Below are 16,982 nucleotides of genomic sequence, written 5' to 3'. Positions count from 1 at the left end.
AAATAAACAAATGCCTACTTATTGTGATTCTTAATAACATGGATAGAATAAAAAATATAAAATATTATATTTAATCATAATAGTGCCAAATACCTTGTGGTCTGATGGCATCACTGTTACCATTCCAAACGGAAGGTCTCTCATCCCAATCAAGGATGTTGGCATTATCATGTTGTTTGAGCCTATACTATGTATAGATTAGATTGCAGTACTCAAAAAAAAAAAGAAATATTTAATCATAATAGTGGTGAATAATATATAAATCCAATTGCGTAAACCCAACTCTCACATTAACATGTCATGCTCAAGGTTTAATATACTAAAGTACATTATTTGTGTACTTTTAATATATATAAAATAATATACTTTTAACATGGTTAAAAAAATCGCCAATTGCGTAAACCCAACTCTCACATTAATATGTCATGCTCAAGGTTTAATATACTAAAGAACATTATTTGTGTACTTTTAATATATACTCCTTCCGTCCCATTTTGGTTGTCTGGTTCGTTTAACGAGGCTTGACTGAAGTTATTTTTAATCCAATTTTTCATAATATTAAGTTTAGTATTAATATAAAATTTATATATTTAAAAACTACATCAAAAGTACTATTAAACACAAAAAATTAAATTTAAAAATAATAAAAAATTACTAAAGAAAATAAGCAATGAAGAAAGAGTTGGTTTGACCAATGAATAGTAAATAGGACAAGTAAAATGGGACGGAAGGAGTATAAAATAATATACTTTTAACATGGTTAAAAAAATCGTTAGGCACGGTTCTCAAACATTCCGCTCACTTAAGCGGCGATTAATCGGCACTTAAGCACAGTGTGTTTTTTATTTAAAAAATTATTTAATTTTTTTTAATATTTTAAGACTTGAAAGATTATAAATTATTTAATACTAAAATATTAAATATTAACTTTAAAAACATCTAAAATTTTAAACTATTTAAAATTATTTCACTCAAAATAATGTCATTTTAAGTAAAATAATCCATTTTGAAAAAAAAAATAGCTAATCAATTTAATAAATGGCCTAGACAATGGTTAGGCGGCCAACCAACCGCTTAAACCACCAATTATGATGATACACAAGGTGGCCGCCCAACCCCTAGTACTTAGGGGCACTGATTAATCAATAGTATGATTGATTTTGGTACTCAAATAATATAAATTTTTTTAATACAATGTACATTTTTAATATATACTAAAAATACATTATTTAATAGTGTATGATCCACACAGCTATATGGACCAATAAACTAAAAGTACATTATTTGATAGTATGATCTACATAGCTATGTGAACCAATAATGATGGTATTTTTGCAGTACAGATCATCCGATAACAAAACAAATAATTTGGGCATATGCATCAGGACAGACATGTATAAATAATACTCCGTATTATTAAGTACTCGGTAATAAAAATTAAGTACAATCCCATCTTAATAATCCAAAATATGATCAAACATTATAAAATTACATCTCTCTCTAACTCAGGATAATCCTATTTCATATTTACACCGCAGTGAGCACCATAGCTGCACAACCAAAAGTAAGATTACATGTCGAATGCCTCTGGCTATTCCTATCTATATTTTCTCCTTTTTTTTACCCCTTGTTCTACTCAATTTCTTTCTACTCCTGTGTCACCCATGTACTCTCTTCATGGTTTACCAAAAAATAAAAATTCAAAAGAAAAAAAAGAGTAAAAGAAAATACCCATATTAAAACTGAGGGTGTTAGTGGAAGAGAAACCTGACCGCCAATGATATGATATCACGATTGCCAAAACAGTTCAAAGTCATTACTATACAATGACCTGTCCTGAATCTCTAAATTAGCAACATGCCAGTTTATGAGTTGTGACTGGATACACTTGCACAGAACCAGCGTAAACGGAAAAATCCACCATACGCTTTCACCCCTGCATCCATACAACAGTATGGTTATGTTTGGACAACGCAAGAAATATCGGCACTAAATATAATCACAGTTCTTACATGTTCCATGGCTGAAAGTACGGAAGTTTTTTGCTTGACTGGGTCCGGTACTGCACGTATCCACAAATAAATGCAACCACCTGGAGGAACCAAAATGACATACAAGCACTTAAAGAGTTTGAAATATAAGAAAAATACTAATAAATTTGTTCACTTCGGAACTTGGATGACTGGACACTTAAATCGAAGTAGACGGGAATATGTAGAGAATGCATTGCAACTTACAACATTAATCAGTGAAGTGATGTTCCATAAAGCATATATACGTGCAAGGCCAGCAGAACGCCTCGGTCCATGACTAAATAAAGCATTGATTCCAGCAGGGAATGGAAGTAAAATTGCGAGTGGCAAAATAAACAAAACCAGAAAGACATTTGCCATAGATACTGAATACAGCTGGAGAAATGTAAGCAGCACTAAGCTAAAATCTCCAAGTAACAGCATTGAGATGACCAGCCCGACAAGATCCTGCAATATCAAATATAATAATAATAATAATTGCACACAATGCATAGAAACCTTAAACCATTTCAGAATGAGTGCATGCAGAAAAAACAAGTGTAAGAGAGATACCTGGTGGCCAACTGGCTTAGAGTTATGAATCAGAAAAGAGAGGACAAAAAATACATCTCTTTTCTCCTTGAGCATCTTTAAGCTGTTTATATCCAAAATACCACCATAAGTTTTCCGTTTTAAAGAGACTACACCACCTTGATTTGAGAGATTGTCTTCCTTCAAATGGTCTGATGGATTCTCACCATATATACCGCTAGTACTGCATTAAGGAAATAATCGAACAAAAAGTGAGGGGCAATGAAGATTACAAAAAGAATAATACTAGAACTCGCAAGGTACCAGATGAACTTGGCTTCATTTATGACTGACCACAACAAAAGGATCACTATTCCTTTCCCACCCACAAAATAAATAAATGGTGGATGAGTATAAAACAGTGTACACAGTTATAGGAACAAGTATGAAACACTGCTTAGTGTAAGAATTGAGAATAGAATGATTTCAAATTCATTTTTCTGATAGATATATGTACACATGGATATATGAGAGGAAGTGTATTCATCAAGTATACCATAATAGTTCATTTCTAGGTACTCCAAGATCTTCACAAGGCACTTGCTCAACTTCTCCAATGGAATGTACCAAAAGCCCATATTGTATATAACTGCCAGTAGTAGCTTGAGACCAAACAAGCTCAACATGTACACCATACACTCTTAAAGCTGGATTGGCAAAACCCTCGAGCCATCTAAGAACAGGGCGAAATGTTTTCTTGAGACAACCCTGACGTACCAAACGCAATTGCGCATTCAAACCAGCAACAAAGCGGTACCATGTGGTTGGTGGGACACACTGGAAGTAGCCATACAAAGGTAAGTATGATCTAATGAAAGTAAATAAAAGTAAACCACCACACCACTAACCTCCCGAAAGAATGAAAAGAATAAAAAAATAAATTATTAGAGTTCTTCAATAGAGGTGAAAACCTGACTCATGAGGCTGGTGATAATATTGTCATTGTTAAGCGAGAATGGAGCCATATAGCTCCCATCACCACCGAACAATAGAGACATAGGAAACCTTTGATGAAGACGAGGGGGCAGATCACTTCTCTTTTCATCCCCACCAAGGAAAAAGTCCATGTATGCTAGCATTAGATCAGGAGTTGCATTTACCTAATTATTCAAGACAACAAGTGACTTCATCAATTTCTTCCCTCAGAAGATATGCTAGAATACTTCAACAAAATCAAAAGGAACGCGCTAAGATGTAGGGAAGCAAATAAAATCAAGCACAACCCAATGTACTTGGTACTGCTGCACAAGTTTTGTGATACCAACCAAATAGGCCAAAAAAATAAAGACAAACAAATACTTTTGAACCAATTTCTGCAACACTATTATTCTAATGGCATGGAATAAAACTGTAATGAGCTGGAGAAATGTTTTTTTTTTTCAAAATCAAGAGATAACTTCTGACTAAAGGATGGATGCATACAGCAGCGGATGTGCTTTTTTTTTTTAACCACTATTTTGAACTGGGTTGTTCCACTAAATGTCCTTCCTATAAAAAAAATAATAATAAATAAATAAATAAAAAGTAAAATAACCATTTAATTCCTTTTTGCTGTAACACTTTCAGCATTCTTATTCTAAAAGGTTTCCTGGTACATTGTGATATCAGTCATAAGTCTTACACAAATGAGATTCTTGAAACATGCTCCTAGGATAAGCAGCCTTGATCACAAAACATTGAAAAACAAAGCACTTGCATTGCATCATGTTATTAAAGGAAATAATAAACATGGACCAATACTTCATATGAAAAATAGACCATATCAGAAGCACTAATCGAAGTTCACAAGGCACAAGAAATTATAACACTTCAACGTCAAAAAGATTTGCCTGAAAACATTTGAACAAATGAAAATGTCACTACACTGAAGCAACAATAGGAATGGTACCACACTATAATCCAGTTAGAAATTACCTTCAAACCTTCATACAATGCACGTGATCGACAAGAACGTAAGCAAGCATGATCATATTCTGATCTAACAAATTCACGGAGGCGTTGCAACTTCATTCTCTGGCGCCATTGCTGCCATGACCATGCTAGAGGATATGCAAGAACACAAAGAATGCTATGTAATGCACCTTCCCACCACTGATATGAAGCTATAGCATTGATCTCATCCACAAAAGTATTGAAGGCACCCTCATATCTGCCAGTAAAAATTACCAATGTCATAAAAATAAAAATTATAAAAATCCACCATCACCCCCAAATGAGGAGAGGGGCCTTTCATCCCTTTCCTCTCATTCCTCCCTTGCTGCAATTTGAATATTGTATAACACTAGCATAAACTTTAACAGAAAAGACTGACGTAGAACATAAGAAAGAAAAAGCACATACACAATCTCTTTTATTTGTTCTGGAGGTGTATGAGGTAAATGCCAAGGTTCACTGAATGTATTTGAACCGATAAAATACATTCTATGCACATGGCTCTGGGATTCCTCAACACGGTTTGTTTCCAAAACCTGAAAGTGTGTAAGATTTACAAATTTTCAGTCCCAGCCTACCCAACAAAAGTAAATGTTAAATCCACAGTTCCATTCCATAAGGTGACAAGATACTGTATAACATTTTAGTGTACAAGGTTACTGAGCAAACCTCATTTAGTGACTCAAGAAACGGAAATGAGTGATCAATCTGAGAACCCTGTTGTGTGGGCGCAGGGCCTGGTGGCTCGTCAACACCTACAAACTTCATTCGAGCGACACTCAACACTAGGGCTAACAGAATTAAGACACCCAAAAGAAGAAGACCAAATAGCCACGGCCCTCCAAATGTGTAAACTAACTCTTCAAGAGCTGTATAACAATGAGGCATGTGGTATCTCTCTGAAATACATTTGTAAGGACAAGGTAGATCTGTAACACCACCTGTTAGGATATTAATGTTAGCTTACAGGTTATTTTTTTTAAAGCATGACTTGGTGTTCATGAAGTGGAAATAGATAAACTAGCAATAAATTATCCACAAAATAGGGATTTCAAATAGTGGAGATCTAGAAACAAAACAAAACAAAACAAAAACAAAAAAAAAAAAAAAAAAAAAAAAACCCCAAAAAAAAAAAAAAAAAAAAAAAAAACCCCAAAAAAAAAAAAAAAAAAAAAAAAAACCCCAAAAAAAAAAAAAAAAAAAAAAAAAACCCCAAAAAAAAAAAAAAAAAAAAAAAAAACCCCAAAAAAAAAAAAAAAAAAAAAAAAAACCCCAAAAAAAAAAAAAAAAAAAAAAAAAACCCCAAAAAAAAAAAAAAAAAAAAAAAAAACCCCAAAAAAAAAAAAAAAAAAAAAAAAAACCCCAAAAAAAAAAAAAAAAAAAAAAAAAACCCCAAAAAAAAAAAAAAAAAAAAAAAAAACCCCAAAAAAAAAAAAAAAAAAAAAAAAAACCCCAAAAAAAAAAAAAAAAAAAAAAAAAACCCCAAAAAAAAAAAAAAAAAAAAAAAAAACCCCAAAAAAAAAAAAAAAAAAAAAAAAAACCCCAAAAAAAAAAAAAAAAAAAAAAAAAACCCCAAAAAAAAAAAAAAAAAAAAAAAAAACCCCAAAAAAAAAAAAAAAAAAAAAAAAAACCCCAAAAAAAAAAAAAAAAAAAAAAAAAACCCCAAAAAAAAAAAAAAAAAAAAAAAAAACCCCAAAAAAAAAAAAAAAAAAAAAAAAAACCCCAAAAAAAAAAAAAAAAAAAAAAAAAACCCCAAAAAAAAAAAAAAAAAAAAAAAAAACCCCAAAAAAAAAAAAAAAAAAAAAAAAAACCCCAAAAAAAAAAAAAAAAAAAAAAAAAACCCCAAAAAAAAAAAAAAAAAAAAAAAAAACCCCAAAAAAAAAAAAAAAAAAAAAAAAAACCCCAAAAAAAAAAAAAAAAAAAAAAAAAACCCCAAAAAAAAAAAAAAAAAAAAAAAAAACCCCAAAAAAAAAAAAAAAAAAAAAAAAAACCCCAAAAAAAAAAAAAAAAAAAAAAAAAACCCCAAAAAAAAAAAAAAAAAAAAAAAAAACCCCAAAAAAAAAAAAAAAAAAAAAAAAAACCCCAAAAAAAAAAAAAAAAAAAAAAAAAACCCCAAAAAAAAAAAAAAAAAAAAAAAAAACCCCAAAAAAAAAAAAAAAAAAAAAAAAAACCCCAAAAAAAAAAAAAAAAAAAAAAAAAACCCCAAAAAAAAAAAAAAAAAAAAAAAAAACAAAAAAAAAAAAAAAACAAAACAAACCCAAAAACAAAAAAAAAAAACAAAAAACCACAGGAATGCAGTTTCCGTGTCTGTAAAAGGAGTTGCAACAATGTCTTTACTGCAATAAATTAAAAGAAACAAGTGAAGCTTAATGTACCGCGGATAGAAACATAAACGGCACGATTTGGAAGATCATCTGCTGGGCATGAAATACAAAGGTCTTCATCAGATCCAGTAGCATTCTTAAAAGTTCCAAGTGGACATGGCTGAGCAGATACAGAAGATAAAACCAATGATTTAAAAAGTATATCAGCAACTCAGCAAGGAAAAGTGGCCAAGAAATTCATACATCACATGCTATTTAAAAAAATGTAAAAATATACTCAAACTGCCAATTTTTTGAAGCCCAAAATTGAAAGAAAAAAAGAATAAAAATGTCATGTAGTTACATGAATCTTTCAACACCTTTAAAAAATAGAGACCCATTTGGCCATATACTACATGAAGAGGGAAAAATAAACAAACCTTGGATTACCAAATTGCATTTCCAAGGTTTACTTTTATAAACCTGTGCATGCATCAACATGGTGTTCTTTTCTAAATGTATATTATTTTTCAAAAAACATATTGCACTTCTTAGGCTATCAAATGAATAAGTTCTGATGTGTGGAAAAATTAACAATTCATTTCTTATTAGGCTTGATATGATGCCTACATATGCATGAGATGTCATAAAAGAACACTTTTATACAACCATTACCAAGACAAGATGTTGCTTGACAACTTAAAAGCATGATAACTTCCACATTGATAATTCCCCACAGGTAAATGCTGTGATTCAATGCTAAGGAGCATTTGACTCAGGTTATCACATTTCCAAATTTAACATTCACTAAAATCTCCCATTACCTATAATTGAGGGGAATGAAATTGTAGGAACCAGACAAAAATAACTTGGAAACTATTCCTGAAAATCTCACAATCCTGGGAATGATATAATCTTGACCAAATGCCAGCTATGGGTATTTTAGTAATTTTCTAGTTGACGTAATGTTTCTTTCTATGATATGATGTTTTGTGTTTTAGGAACCATACGCCGCCTTTAAAATTTGGAACATCTATCATGTTTGCTTTTGAGGAAGTCCTTGGCCACTAAGTTTACTTTGCTATGAAATCTCCCAAGCCATGAGCTAATTTTAGCCCTTGCATTTTCTCATGTAGATACTAGTTGTAATAGCTTTCTTATCACTTATCAGTGCTATATGAATATCGATTTCAGAATTTGTTAGTGTTGCCCACTTTGACCATTCCATGAGCAAAGTTTGGCTTCTTCCTCTCTTATTCTTCTCTTTGTACTACTAATTTCCAAGGCACTTGTATTCCTAATCTTCAACATTTCTATCTAATCTCTATCTTACCGCTTACTTTCTGCCACTAGTAGAACCTAGCTCATAAATTGCTAGCATAACCTCAGATTCAGCCTGCCAGGGCACTCTATATTGTTGTTGCATCAATGCACCATAACATAAATGAACAAGTACATTGATCCTATTAGAGATTAGCAAAAACATCTAATGTGTACAATTTGCATATCACAGTCTAAATTTTAATCAACTTCATCATTATAACAAAAGTAGCACAAGTTAAACAAGAAATTATGGACTTACTTCACAGAATATCCCATAAAGTCCTTTTGGACAAGCTTTGCCAGATACAGTCCCATTTTCACCAATCCCTCCTTCCTTTCCACCCAGTCCACCACTGAGGAAGAAAAAAGAACAAACCAAAATTACTAGAAAACCGACATAAACAATGGCTGGAAGGTTTAAAAAAACGGTGATAATTTATAACAAGAGAATATCTCCTACAACTAACTGGAGGTTAGAAAGGAAGGTGATTTTGGAATCAACTAAATAATTTAATCATGATATAACATATGAATGAAGTAATTTAATCTTGAGTGAGTGTGTGTGTGTGTGTGTAGAGATAAGTAAGCTAATTTTTTGGGATACGCATTGGCATCTAGAAAATTATAGTAAATTCCTCAACACATAGACCTACATAGTTGTAGTGAGACAAAAAGGATTTAGAGTGTCAAGATCAAGGTTATGTAAGTAAACTTCCATCCACCAAATGCTACAAAGTATTCCTGTGCAATTAATGTCAATGTTACACACATATGCACAAACATTATTAATTAAATAATAAAATAATAAAACCAGGATGAAGGATCTAATCCCAGAAAGTAGGTTATATATTTTAAGTTTTCTGGTTGCAAATAATCACTTTGCAAGTTCAGTTTCCTGGATGCTTGGAAAAACCCTGACAATCAGTCAAAACCGAGTGGCTTAGAGATGTTATGTTTTGTATGGTTCAAACTTTGTGAGGATGGAACAGCATCATATTGTCCTTCAAGTATCGATTACGGCCATTAGGATTACCAAAGATTTCTAATGACATAGTTAGAAAATTTCAAACAAAACTGTAAATCATTACTGTAAAATTTTCTATTAACATACATACAATCTATCTGTTGAAATATGGCCTAAATATGCACAAACCTGGCATAAATGTTCCCTTTCACGTTAGCAATGGGCTGGTATACATCTCCTGTTGGAATATCTGACCAATGGAAATGGATCCTTCCACCACCTCCACCTCCCCCACCCACTGAACTGCCATCACCACCAGCACTTGACAAGATGCCAGAGTCACCAAGATCAAGAGCATGCAAAAATAATAATATAGTTCCACCAGATCCACCACCTGGTCCCACATTCAGGTCCTCTGTATGTACATAACCTCCACTCAAACTTCCTTCATAACTGTCTCCATCAGATTTAACTGAGCCTTCAACAAATAAACTTGACAACGGATGCTCAGATGAACCCATGACTGAAGTAGAAACAAAAGGAGCCATCATACGAGGAAAAGAATCAAGACTCAAAGTAAAGCAGATGATCTCAAGGAAAAATTATCAAGTTATAAATTACTCCCTCCTTCCTAAATCCTGTCCATATTTCCTTTTACTGTATGTCCGAAAATGCTCTCCACTTTCTTAAAATAAACCCCATAAATAATTCTACTTTCCTACATTGCCCTTCTAAGAAGAGCAAAAGGCCAAAATGCTAAAAAGTTTACTTTTTATGGGCAAAAGTAGAATGATCTCTTCCCCATTATCCTTAAATCTGTTCTACAATAAATAAGTCTATTTGGGACAGAGGTAGCAGATACAAACTGGTAACAAAAGAAAAGTTTATAATATACATCATGGCACAACTACATGTAAATTTTAAGTATATAAATGACACCTAGCCAACACCGGAAAAAGGGAAAAGAGTAGGCAGGAAGTGTCAGAAAGATTTGAAAAGTAGGAACTATAAATTCCTCTTGCCAGAACTTCACTAAGAACGAATCTACAGTCAGAAAGGTGCACATCTGATTAAGAACTAAGACCTGACAGTTCGGAGTTAGAAATTGAGGACATATTGGCCATTGACAATACAAACAGCATATCAAAGCAAGATTTAGTTAGTGCTGCTTAACAAAAATAAGCAGACTATTATGCTTGGTTCAAAATTGAAGGTTCAATTCTTATGGGGAAACCAAAAAAAAAAAGGTCTCCAAGAGAAAGTACTGAGACCAAAATGTGGCTGGGAAGGTTGAAGGTTCACGTGTTGAACTCTTATAGGTATAAAAAATGTCTCTTAGAGAAAGTACTGAGACAAAAATGTGGCCAAGCAGGTAAATGAGTGCATGTACATTTACGCTAAAAAGTCCTCCTGTGGATAACAAATCTTTTGAGCAAGAAAAGTGTATTGTGCTAAAATGGGTACAGATTAAAAATCAGGGGATAGTGAAGACATCCAGTTAAGTAAGCTCAAGCTTACCCAAAATACCACCACCAGTAGTTGACCCAGCTAAGCTGTCATTTCCACTTCCACTTCCAAGTTCACATGGCAAATCTGTATTTCCATATGATATGCCCCCTTCTGCACAGCTGCCATTGAAACATCTATTTCCACCTCTACCTCCATGACCGCCGCCACCAGAAAGACCATTGCTTAGAATTTGTCCCTGTCCCAAACCACCAGTACAGCCTGTAGATACAAACTTATTACAGTGAATAACAATTTTGTAACAGCAATGACCTTAAGGAAAATGTGGAATTACATTGAAATATTTCCATGTAATAAGAAAAGGAGAATCAAATTCTAAATTGAAGGAAATGAAAATCAGACCCATTCCAGATGTGCTAATATTTCCATAAGACTTCACTGTAATGGTCCTTGCTCTATGAAAATGAACAACAGATCCTTCTATCAATCCTTCAACAAGGATATCCTCAACCCGGCAGACCTGCAATGTAAAGGACAAAAGCTAAGTAAGCCCAAGTGAAGAAAGAAGTCAGGCATACAAACACACAATGCAGCAGAACAAGATACCAAACAGCAAATAGCAACCTGCAAAGTGAAAGACAGTGAAGAGTTGACATTGCAGTCTTCAGGAGGACGAAGCAGTTCAACAGGACAATCATCAGTACCACAGTTCAACTTTGGTGTCCTGTGAAATTTTAAGAACAAGTGTAAAGAAAAATCAAAGAAATGGATATGTGCCATCAAAGGTTGGTGACTGAACAGATGAAGAAGAAATCAGAACTCACAAAGCATCAGTTGTGACATTTCGTAAGGGGCCCCTCAATACTGATTCTGGTCCAACCTTCATACAGAAAGATGAACAGTTGGCAAAAGATAGTGATAAATATATAGCAATTAATTAACTACTGTACATATACACTTGACTATTATACCCCTTAGCATTGAAGATTAAGGAATTTCAGTAGTTATTCCACAAGATTAAGATGGTTCAAACGAATCAAACCTAAGAAAAATGATAGTTGCACTCTGACACTCGATGTAAGCATGTATGCATAGATACAAAATGCACCAAGAGTATATAAATCAAAGAAAAAGTGAAGGGTACAAATCATTTGAACTACAAAGGGAGACTGACAGTGTTATCGATGCATTTTCAAATAAGCAGAGGATATAAGTACTATGTAGAGGAATATTCATTACATGGATGCTATAAAACAACGATAAGACCAGGCGTTGAGCTTCAATGCAATCCCCTGGTCCAGATAGATTCAGTAAACCTTGCCCATGAACACCCAGATTCGCATTAGAATGAATTAACGACGTTTCCTGTGCATGAATGGGTATAAAAAGTTATTTGCAGGCCCAAGAAAAGAAAATTACAGAAAATAAGCAAGACATAACAAAATTCAGTGGAAATGCACCTTAAGAACAATAAGGTTACTAGCCTCCAGCATTGATGTTCCAACATTGGCATCTCCACCACCATCAATAAGCATTTTTGAATTCCACATCAAAAACATTTTAACAGACATGCGCAGAGCTCCATAAACCTGAAAACAACCTATGAGTCAGATAAGCATAGAGTACTCAAAAGAACACTTAAGAATATGCAGATTCAGAAAACCAAAATCAGGGAAATTTGTAAGGGATGTGAGGAAAGGGGAACAATTTCCCAATCTTAAAGGTCAATGGGGATGTCAATCCACATTAACACTTTTCTGTGGCAAAGTTGTAAAATAAACATTTCATGAACAAGTGCTTCACAAAGGACACTATCAGGATACAGATCTTAAGAGCACTGTCGTAAAAATCGGCCTAGGCGCCCCTAGGCCGAGGGGATTTTACCCTTAGGCAGAAATTAGTCGGCTGACTAGGCAGCCTAGGTGCCCAAGTACACTGCTGTGTTTTTCTTATTATTATTACTCGCCCACCTAGGCGCTAGGGGCCCCCCGGGCACCCAACTAGCACCTAGTGCCTTGTAAAACATTGCAGTTAAGAGTAAAGGGGGAAAAACACTATCACAAAGGCCACTATCAGTATACAGATCTTAAGAGTTAAGGGGGAAAAACACTAATACAAATTTAGACACAGGCAAAAAAATATCTTAAATACAGGGACATACATAACACATGGGAAGATAGACACTCATAACTACAGAAAGCGGTGAGCATGAAGATAGGAGTAAATTCATGAGAACAGTTCGACAGAATGACAGAAATCAAAGAAAGATGCAGGGCTACCTTAATAACAGAGTCACTCATTAACAGCTCTTCTGCCAATAATTCAAATTCTGACATTGAATATTTTGCCAGCCCAAAGCTCAATGACGCATAATACAAGAGACTAATTTGTCCCTGGACCTAAATGAAAAGCATCATAGAGTATTGCAAATAAGATTAGGATGTGACAACACTCAGTGATGTTTAAAAGAGAAAAGAGGCAATAAAAAGTAGACAGCAATTACAGAGGGTTAGTAATATCAAAATATAAACAGATGGTTCTCAAATTCTAGTAATTTTGCATTTCTAGTAACTTCTGTCTGTATATTTTAGTTATTATTACACAGCCACACAGGCGGTCCATCTCGTCTCAGTAATGGGAAGCAAGAAATACAGAAGTGCCAATGTTTTGTTAAATAGCATATTTGTTCAAACTATGGTCACCTTATTATGCCTCTAAAGCATCCAGATCACTAGATTAGTGTAGCAAATCATAAAATTTTTTCTGACCTAGTGTAGAGCAGGTAAAAATAGGGATCTAATGCACCAACCTGAACACGACTCCAAAGCAAAGGAACAGTAGCCTTCGCATGGTTACTAATATAAACATTAGTCAAAAGTGGCTGAGGAAAATCCATGAGAAGTGTGTCAGTATCCGTTGATTTGTTGTGGTTGTTAACAGTAAGGGTGCGTGGAACATTATCATAAAAGGTTCCTGCAGCACCAGCATTTTCTGAGCAGCCACGGCTACTTCCTCCTGTTATCATGGAAAAAAAGCTTGCATGCATTGGTTTGAGTTGGTGATTCAAAAATAACTGTGTATGAAAAAACTAGTATAAATGTCTACAAAGAACTCCAAATAATAGTTTATTACCCAATAAACCTAACAATGAAGGTACATCAACACAAGTAATTTCCGAATCACCACCTTCAATTAAAAACTTTGATTACACAAAGATGGCAAGAAACTAGGCGTCCAGACCCCATTCTAGAAGCTAAATCAATAATCATCTCTCACTTAATTACTTACCCCTTTTACATCATAGAAAATCAGAATCTAAAAGAATGGTATAAGCCTAAAAAAAAGTAATATAGAAGATCTGCAGCAACCCTGTGGCATATGCTCGCCCATCAATCCCATCATATTCACACAAAGTTGTCCATTTGAGCAATGCCTAGGAAATTCATAGCTACAACCCCTTTAATGATTTGAACAATTGCACCATTGTTCAAGGAACCCTGTTGCATATGCTTGCCCCCCCCCCCCCCCCATCATATCATATTCACACGAATTTAAATCTTACATTGACATTCTAATACGCCCATTGAGCAGTGCATAGGAAATTCATAGCCACAACTCTAATGATGTTCACTGTTGCTCAAGGAAAATATACAGAGATAAATACAGATAAAGCAAAGTATGATGCTGGTTAATACCATAAGCATAGATTTTTGGATCCTCATGTCTACTAAAAATGTCAACAGAAACTCTTCCACCACCTCCGCCAGCAAAACCATCACCACCGCAAGCACTTATTTCACCAATTCCAGTCCTGCGTTTAACAAGAAAATTTAACTTAAATTGTGCCATTCTGAGAAGTAAAAGATTTTTGGCTTTTCAAAACAGCATGAAAACTGGTTAAAGGCGTACCCAATCTCAATTGCTTTCTAGAACACAATAAATCCCATATACATTCCATAACAGCCAGTTAAAGGGTGACAGAAAAAGTGTATTTTACACCAAAATATTAAAATACATGAAGAGAACAATAAATGGGCATATGAGATTAAGGTTCTATTTGAACACATACATGAAACAAATGTATGCAAAATCACCTGAACTTCAAAGAATGAAAGAAAAGAAACAATGGACAGTTTGGCATTTATACACCCATAATAAAATAGTACAAGTTTCTTTTTTCATAGGAAGTAAGAACATTTTTTTAAAAATAAGACATCATTAATAGACACCAAGGGGTTGCCACCCATACTATGTTACTCATATATCTTAAAACTGGGAGGCAAAAGGCTTAAGAGAGATAGCAAACATAATCTTCTTGCTTGATATCAGACATTAGTGGGTTGCTTGATACTAGTTAGCTACAACTATAAACTCCTATGCCTAAAATATGCTAGCCAAGAATTGTATATCACGGTACCAACTCCATTAAACTTGGGGAATGAGTAGATGCCAATTTCAAAAAATAAGGCTTGTTGAGACTGAACAATTTCATTTTAAAAGTTTAATAGAGTTTTGGGTGAAGTTGTGATAGCTCTCCCATGGTAGTCCTTCTATTTAAGGTTTTCTTCTTTGATAAGGAAAGTTTTGTATTAAAGGGCACAATGGTGTAGCAGTGAAGCACCAATAACTTATAACAAGCTTTATATTTGTCTGCTCTCTAAGTCAAAGGCAAGAATAATTACTCTAGATGCTCTCTAGAGCCTAAATTCAATGAAAACACTGCACTAGCATTAAAAGGAGAATCATTCATCCCAACCTCCTCAATCAATGCTATAAACAGGAAAGTCTCTTGCACTTATTCATAGAAGCAGAAATATAACATCTTTTAGTTAATTGAATGTGGTAGACATAGATTACATTAAGCATAGATGGCAACATGCAGAGGGTCATTTAGCATCCTATATAAATTAATCAATAAAAATAGAAAAAGAAAGCAGAGAAAATTACATCTTATAAGCTTTGATGTAGATGCTGCCACCAGAACCACCTCCACCTTTGGTACCTCCGTCACCCCCATCAGCCAACAAGTAGCCATTCACTTCCAGGAACCTATCCACCAACAACATTAACCTTCCACCCCCGCCTCCACCGTAGTCTACATCCCTGCTACTTGTTCCGCCTTTACTTCCGTAACTAAATGGCACCTGCATTGTCGACCACCCATACGCATCCCCACCCCAAACGTCCTCCTGCAGTTTCTTTGTGTCCGTCAAACAGGCCGCCCCTCTTCCTCCATAACCCCCGCCTCCCCCATCCAAGCTTTGAGGCGTCCCACTTGTCTGCTCCGGAGGCGAACCCGCTAACCCGGTGGTGTTCACAACCGAACCGTTACCGAAAGTCGCATTGGTGGCAACAAGCTGAAAAGTCCCGGCAAGTATGGTCGAATTATCATCCAGCTTGAAGTTCCCAGTAACATTAATCGCGATTTCGCAACCGGCAAACGTGCAATTGACAGTGACATCAGGGAGGATGTAAAGATCGCCCTTCCCTTCTATATACACACTTTTGGTGATATTCAAATCAGACACTATCTTACACGTGGTATCCAGCGAACCGACGCCTCCCAGATCATCCTCGCAGGAAACGGAGGGCGGATGGGGAGGCGGAGGAGCCGGCGCCGGCGGGGAGTAGTCCTGGTGGAATAGAAGCGAGTCGGAGTCGAATTCCTCAACCGGAGCAGCAAAATGGAAGCCACTATCACCGCTACCGTAGATGCCGCTGCTGCTACTACTACCACCACTAGGGTTTGCGGACAGTAGCAACAGAATCAAACTCAAATGAAGCACGTTGACAGCCATTGACTGAAGAGTATAGTCATCACATCCGGCGCCGGCACGACGAAACCGAGATTGACTGCATCTGTCAACGCTTCGATTGCACGAAACCTCCGCCGCTAAGCAAAACCGCTGGAGCTTCGTGCCTGGCCGTGCAGCCGTATCGCAAGGAAGCGGTTATGGAGATAGAGAGAGAAAGAGGAAGAGGTATAGAAAATCTCGGAGGAGAGAATCTGTATTCTGTAGAGAGATTGCAGAGAGAGAGAGGGAGAAGAGAGAAGTGGGGGAAGAGCAAAATGGAAAGAGAAAGGAGCGTCGGAGAGAGAGAGAGAAGGTTTGATGGGTTTGTTTAATTAATGAGGAAAATGGGTAAAGTTAGAGTGATTAGGTGTGGCGTGTCCGACGACGTAGTAGTAGTGGTAGAGGCTGACACGAGGGGAAGCCGTGAAGGTGGTGTTTGGTTTCCAGATTTCTACTGCTCCGTTTTCATTATCGGGTTCAACTAAAGCCCCGTTTGGTTCCTGTTTTGCATTTCTCTATCCAATTTCATCCTATTTCTCTTTTTTTTTTTTTTTAATTTGTATTATTTCACAATCAAATTTAAATCATTTGTCAA

At 35.0% G+C, this 16,982-nt stretch overlaps 1 protein-coding gene across 1 annotated transcript; it reads right to left on the bottom strand.

Moving 5' to 3' along the window:
• Positions 1-1,395: 1,395 nt before the first annotated feature.
• On the bottom strand, positions 1,396-16,747 carry LOC116005549. The gene is made up of 22 exons (XM_031245767.1): positions 15,540-16,747; positions 14,288-14,403; positions 13,402-13,607; positions 12,872-12,991; positions 12,053-12,181; positions 11,832-11,957; positions 11,417-11,472; positions 11,217-11,316; positions 10,995-11,112; positions 10,644-10,853; positions 9,315-9,648; positions 8,421-8,514; positions 6,911-7,019; positions 5,205-5,476; positions 4,944-5,071; positions 4,518-4,752; positions 3,515-3,703; positions 3,100-3,380; positions 2,586-2,787; positions 2,238-2,480; positions 2,013-2,092; positions 1,396-1,936 (listed from the first exon to the last, which is right to left on the bottom strand). The coding sequence occupies exons 1-22, from the start codon at positions 16,388-16,390 to the stop codon at positions 1,789-1,791; spliced, it is 4,347 nt and encodes a 1,448-aa protein (XP_031101627.1). The 5' UTR covers positions 16,391-16,747; the 3' UTR covers positions 1,396-1,788.
• Positions 16,748-16,982: the final 235 nt, after the last annotated feature.

The sequence above is a fragment of the Ipomoea triloba genome, chromosome 15 (assembly GCF_003576645.1).
Source record: "Ipomoea triloba cultivar NCNSP0323 chromosome 15, ASM357664v1".
In the NCBI taxonomy this organism is placed as follows: Eukaryota; Viridiplantae; Streptophyta; class Magnoliopsida; order Solanales; family Convolvulaceae; genus Ipomoea; species Ipomoea triloba.
The sequence above is the reverse complement of the archived record's forward strand: the minus strand, read 5'-3'. Positions and strand labels throughout refer to the sequence as shown.

Coding starts and splice junctions, on each gene's coding strand:
- LOC116005549 (XM_031245767.1), bottom strand. CDS start 16,390: ATGGCTGTCAACGTGCTTCATTTGAGTTTGATTCTGTTGCTACTGTCC. Junction 8,515..9,314: donor AAAGGGAACATTTATGCCAG/GTTTGTGCATAT, acceptor TTTCTTCCTCAG/TGGTGGACTGGGTGGAAAGG. Junction 5,477..6,910: donor CGTTTATGTTTCTATCCGCG/GTACATTAAGCT, acceptor ATATCCTAACAG/GTGGTGTTACAGATCTACCT.